Source organism: Alligator sinensis, unplaced genomic scaffold (assembly GCF_000455745.1).
Source record: "Alligator sinensis unplaced genomic scaffold, ASM45574v1 scaffold259_1, whole genome shotgun sequence".
Taxonomy (NCBI): domain Eukaryota; kingdom Metazoa; phylum Chordata; order Crocodylia; family Alligatoridae; genus Alligator; species Alligator sinensis.
This window is the reverse complement of record NW_005842430.1, coordinates 901,361-907,396: the sequence shown is the minus strand read 5'-3', so window position 1 is coordinate 907,396 and position 6,036 is coordinate 901,361. Positions and strand designations below refer to the sequence as shown.

At 38.7% G+C, this 6,036-nt stretch overlaps 1 protein-coding gene across 2 annotated transcripts in view; it reads right to left on the bottom strand.

Moving 5' to 3' along the window:
• EFL1 (elongation factor like GTPase 1) overlaps window positions 1-6,036 on the bottom strand; it is a 175,011-nt gene that overhangs the window by 142,715 nt on the left and 26,260 nt on the right. For both annotated transcript variants that reach the window (XM_006030222.2, XM_006030223.3), the window contains exon 12: window positions 4,452-4,551. In XM_006030222.2, the coding sequence (XP_006030284.1) occupies window positions 4,452-4,551 (100 nt within the window). The remainder of the gene's footprint in view (window positions 1-4,451; window positions 4,552-6,036) is intronic.

The following is a 6,036-nucleotide window of genomic DNA, read 5'->3' as shown; positions in this document are numbered from 1 at the left end:
GGGGGTGGGGGGGGGATTATATTTCTTGTTTACAAATTGTCGCTTATGGTAATTTCTTCTTCTGGCCACCAGGGCATCTACCATGGGTAGACACAGCAGGAAACCATTTCAAAGAGGTCAGTGCTGTACTAGCTGAAATATAAATAGGAGCCATCCTGCCACATGTTCAATACACAACTGCTAAACTGATAAAACAGCAGGATAGCACCATCTAGTGTTCAGATTCACAGTCAATAAATCCAGTGCATCAGTCCCCCAATGCAGATGATTGTTTTGACTGATACTCTAAAGGAAAATACTTTATATATAATACCAGAAAGAACAAACAGGTAACCTACCGCTCTCTTTGCAAGTTACCACCCAAGAACATATTAAAAAGTGTAAAGTTAAATGTTTCACCTCAAACTAATTTCAGTTCTTTGCCACTGAAACTGTATCTGAGGACATTTTGGAAAGGAAAGAGTCTAACGGTCATCATTCTGAGGTTAACCTTGATAATTAAATATTTGAGTTCTTTTAAAACCAACTGCATTAGCAGAGAGTTTAAATCTACCTATACTAATTGGAAAATCTCATAGTTATGTCCTGGCTTGGAACCAAGTATTTTTCATATAAGGTTCATATAAACCTCCAGAGTCCATCACCAAGCAGGCATCTAGATGATTATATTATATGATTATATTATACATATATGTAACAATATTAATCCTATGGCTTCAAATAATGTACTCAACAAACATTAAAACCTGTGCATTACATGTATGAGGCTTCTGCATCATGTTAGCAGTAAAATATAAATTAAGGAATATTACTATGCATAATCCAATGGAAGAATTAAGTCCTCGTGGAAAAATAAGTAAAACAAGGATAATTCCATTTGCTTAATTTACCACTATTAAGCTTATACTTTCAGTTGGACATGATAAATGATGACAATGAAAACATTTTAAGTTACCAAGCACCAACTGAATTCTTTATCATTATTAAGGAATGAACTTGGACAAAATTTATTTAATAGGTACTGGAATGCAACACTGTAATAAGAGGTGTAGGTTGTAGCCATGTTGGTCCAAGGACATAGGCAGACAAGGTTCTTTGGGTGAATCTGATAGCTTTTATTAGACCAACTTAATAAAAATAATAATAAAATATATCAGATTCACCCAAAGAACCACTGTAGTAATATTTTCATTACCAAAACAGTTTTCAAATATTAGTACAGCAATGAGCAACATAAATTCCACAATAAGGAAGACTGGGTATATGATAATTTTGAGTGAAATAGTAATAATAAATAGTAATTTAGTTAACAGGGCAAATATATTCTATATCATTCAATCTACAGTGAAAAGCTGTCATAGTATTCATGAACATGTTACTGAACAGAAAAGTCAACTCCATCTAAAATGCTCTAGTGGCTTAGTTTACATGGATAAAAATTTAAAACAAATCCCATTATTATAAACTTCTCAGGAAAGTCTACTTCCCCTGAATATAAGATGAGGTATTACATTATTCAAAATTGTGAAAGGCTTTAGCTGAAACAGTTATAAAATGTGTATCAGGATATACATGAAATCATGGCAGCTCCAACCCCTGGTGCAAATTACACAGGTATTAAGCAATAAAAGTTATCACAAAAAAACCCTTAAAAGCATTTAAAAATTGGAACAGAGCTAACTTCTCAAAGTACTGCATTTACCCTAAACAAAAAGCACTATAACTCAACCATATTATCAAACAATGATCCTTGAACAACAGACAATATCAGTTCCAACTGCCCTAACGGCCATAGCAGAAGCGCTCACATTATGGCCCTGTCAGATTCTAATGAATCTGTGAATTCTGCTAAATACCTGTCATCAAATCTCAGACTGGACAAAAGAAGAAGGTATCGGGATACCAAATGGGTTTGGGCAGACAGAAGTCTCTAAGCTAACACCCTGCTCCGATTCAGAGAGGCATGAGTTTTCATAGGCAACAACCTACTTTATCAGTTACCGACATGAAAGCTCAGACCTCTTTGACCACTTCGACCCTTGCGTGTGCCTTGCCAACCTCCGCCTGACAGACCGACAAGCCTAGCCATCTCTGTGCATATGGGTTTACAGTAATAATTTTGTTTTGCAAACAAACGCCTTTTTAACATATTTTTTAAAACTAAATATTTAAACTGATTTTAAACATGCACACTAAATTTTCAAAATATATGAAACAATAACAGCCTTAAATGTATCCAACATTCCTCCTCCTTGCTCCAAGTATTTCACTCATTTTAAAGAATAGTGATTCCAGGGTGGAAAAATTGATTTTTTTTATTTAAATTATAATTAAGTTTTCCTTTTTAAAAATAAGCCACCTTAAAATGAAATTTGAATGTAATATAGTATATGTTAAGGTATAAATTTGTATAATTATTAAATGCTTTAAATAAAGCATGTTAAGTCAAAGAGCCTCTACTAAAACCTGTGGAGTTAAAGGCTGATTTTCTTTTATATACAGAATGAGGGGGAAAGCTTCCAACTTTTGAAGTCAAGCCTTAAAGATATAGCACAATATTTCATGTATTAGGAGCCTGATCCCACAAGGGATGCAGGATCGGAACTACTGGATGCAAAGGATCAGCAAAGTCATCACAGGTGTTGGAACCTGGCCCCTGACTCCACCAGACACTATCATATGTACTCCTTGATAAGGATTATCCACTGAGTCCACCTGGATGGTATCTAACTCCTGTTTTATTCTCTCTGAGCCCCGATTAGTTCAGCTCTCAAATCATGAATATTTATGATTCAGCACCCACAATGGAGGCTTATTCTCCAGCTCATGGGAAAACAACCATCTACTCAGTAACTACCAACCTCCTGCTTCTTAATGTTTCTGGGTACTTCAGTTAAATGCTTTTCTTGGTCCCTTTGGATATGTACATTAACTTTTCAAGTGCTCTATCCATGCCTCTAAACTAAAATACCATAGCACACAAGACCAAAGGGTTCCAATAGCAGAACCCCTGGTTTCTCTTCAGATCCAATAGCAGAAAATATGGTTTATTAGGGTGAGAGGGAGAAGAGAAGGGGAAAGGGTATGACACGTTAGTCACAGGGAGAAGAAATCTTGATTTGCTGTTAATTTCTGGTGCAGAGAAAGGAGATGGAGCATGCAAAGCTGAAAAAAACTGATTGGGAACTAAAAAAAAGCAGGAAAGCTTGTTTTTCATTTCCAGTCTATGAATAAAAAAAAAGGGAAGAAGATGAGATTGATGGAGTTCTAAAAATTGAAAGAAAGGGATTAAAAATTTTCAAAACATTAAAAATTATGACTAAATCTCATTTTAAAGAGAATTAAGCAAGTAGGAACTCAAGCTCAAATGACTTTTACATAGGCATTTTAGAAAATTTTCCCCAGAGTGAGCTGAAATAATTGCCTTAAATTTAGTAGCCACAGTTCAGACTTCTAACACTATAACAGTTAAAACTAGTGTTTAATAAATTAGTTAGTTGTAAATGTGTACCATATTTTGATTAAAAACAAAGTTTCTGTACCCAAAACATTAAAATTTGGTTTAATAAATTTGAGGTTCCGGTTTTGTGCGTTTAAATTAAATTCAAGTTGCCGTCTTAACACAGCTTTATACAAAAGGAGCAAAATAATCAGTAAGTTAATTATCAAGTGAATAGGAACTACATATTTCACCATTTTAGCATACTACATGTAGTATTTCTAATGATCCAAATAAACTACATATATTTTAAAACATATATGTACAGTAAAAGTTCTGTTAACCGGCATCTTACAAGCTGGCATGCTCCACTAACTGGCATGCTGGCTTGTAAGATAAAGTGAAACCGGAAGTGCCCACCATGACGCTTCTAGTTTCTCTGAGCCTCCACAGCTCGGGGCAAAGCAACCTGTACTGCCAAGCCCCCACGGTCTGGGGGCATAACAGACTGTGCGGGGCCCGCCTCCCTGTCCCGTGGGGCCCACAGGAGGGGCAGCAATGCCACGGGAGGGGCGCCCCAGACACGGTGGGAGAAGCGGTGGCCAGGGCCACTCAATTGACCGGCATACTTTGTTATCCGGCATCCCCCATTCCCAGGGGATGCTGGATAACAGAGCTTTTACTGTATGTAGCTTGTGTACCTAAGAAACATATGTACTAAATCTACCGTAAAAAAATTTATTTAGTTGTAAATCAACATGTTTTAATTGTTATATCAACTAATGAAAAAATATATTTTTTGTTTTTTGAAGAAAGGCATACAATGGGAAAGCTGATAAAAATGGTTTTAAATTGGACTTTTGGGTTGCTGATCTAAATCAACTTTATTTAAATGTATCTACCCTGAGTGATTCAGACCACAAGCAATCTATGCAAACTTAGACTATGTTTCAGTTCCTTGGGGATGCCTGGTGCAATGAAAATGGAACGTCAATCCCTACATTTTTCTTACCTTGGTTTGTTGTGTGGTAGTGCCTTAGAATCAACTGCAAACATTTTGGAAACAAAGACAATGACTGGGGCTGTCTCTTCACTGCTGCACTTCATAAACGCTAAAAAGCAAAAGGAAAGTTTTAGAGCTTCCCAAATTTGAGGATACAGCCATAAATTTTACCATCTTTTATAAAAGATGCCAAAGTACATATTAACAAGAAGAGAGAAAAGCGATTTAGCATAAATATTTTGGGAAGTTCCTTATACCTTCAAGTTTGCTTTATACTACCCAAATAAGAAGGGGAGAAAATTTGTGAAATTACACATTTTTAGTCACAAATGACTAAACACTCAAAATTAAATAAAAACATCTTAAGTATCAAAAAACAACTTAAGTCTCTGGTTTAGACTGAAAAAATTAGACATCATTAGTATTGAATGCTGAAACATCTACCCTCTCGCCTCAATTCACACTTACATTCATAATTAAGACCCCAGTCTTGCAAGTGCAAGCAGCAGTAAACAGCTGGACCCTAGTGCCTGCATGAAATCTCATGGACTTCAGTACAGATCTACAGGCAAGAAGCTCCTCAGAAGATGAGAGACCGAATGTTGAAGATCAGCTGCCAAGGTTTTATTTCCCTCAAATATGACACTGCTGTAATGTACTACGTTAGCCTACAAGAGTGGTTCCAACATTGTTAGACTCATGGCACCCCTGAAGAGGCTCAATGCACACCTAGGAAGACGCCAACTCATAGTTTTTACTTGTTTTTTGACTACAGGAAAATACAAGAGAGATTCTTCTGTTGCAAAGAACTCAGACCACAACAGGTCAGAATATTTTTATCACTATGGGTTCCTATTTGAAATCTCTGGGTTTATCATGTGAATCCAATCCTCACATCTAACAGTGCTAACATTAAATAACACCCCACAGCACCCTTGAAAGGATCTCAAGGCTGTGGCACCTTGGTTGAAAAATCACTGGCCTAGGGAACAGTCCTTTTGTTTCCATGCCACTCTGAGTATATTCTGTATTCCTAGTTTTTTTCTTTAGCTGGTAAGGAACAATATCAAATACCAAATATATTTTGTTACTGGGGCTTCTGGCCTGGGGACAGTGGGGCTGTTCGCTGCTGCACCAACACGGGAAATTCAGGTAAGAAGTGGGGTGGGAGAAGGGAAAAATCGCCCTAGTCCCTGGGGCCAGGTCAGCTCCTGCTGAGCCCCACAGTCCATCCATGCAGCTGGGAGCCAGCAGGTGGGCAGGAAAATTGAGCAGGAGCGCAGAGCCTGTGCTGGTGTCCCAGGGCCCAGAACAGGGTGGTAGGAGCACTGTTTGTGGAGCTGGACTGAGCTGCACCAGCAGGAAGAGGGGGAGCTGACTTGGCTCCATAGAGCCCCTGCCAGCCGGGACCTCATGCTCCTGATGCCCTGCTCTGGCCCTGGGATACTGGCGCGGGCCCAACGGTGCGGGGCCCCACGGCCCCCCCCCCCCTGCCACTGGCTCCCACTCACTCTGAGCGTCCCTGCCCCAGCCCGCAATACAGGCGGAGACCAGCACACAGCCCCGACCTCCCACGCCCCCCATGGAATGAGCC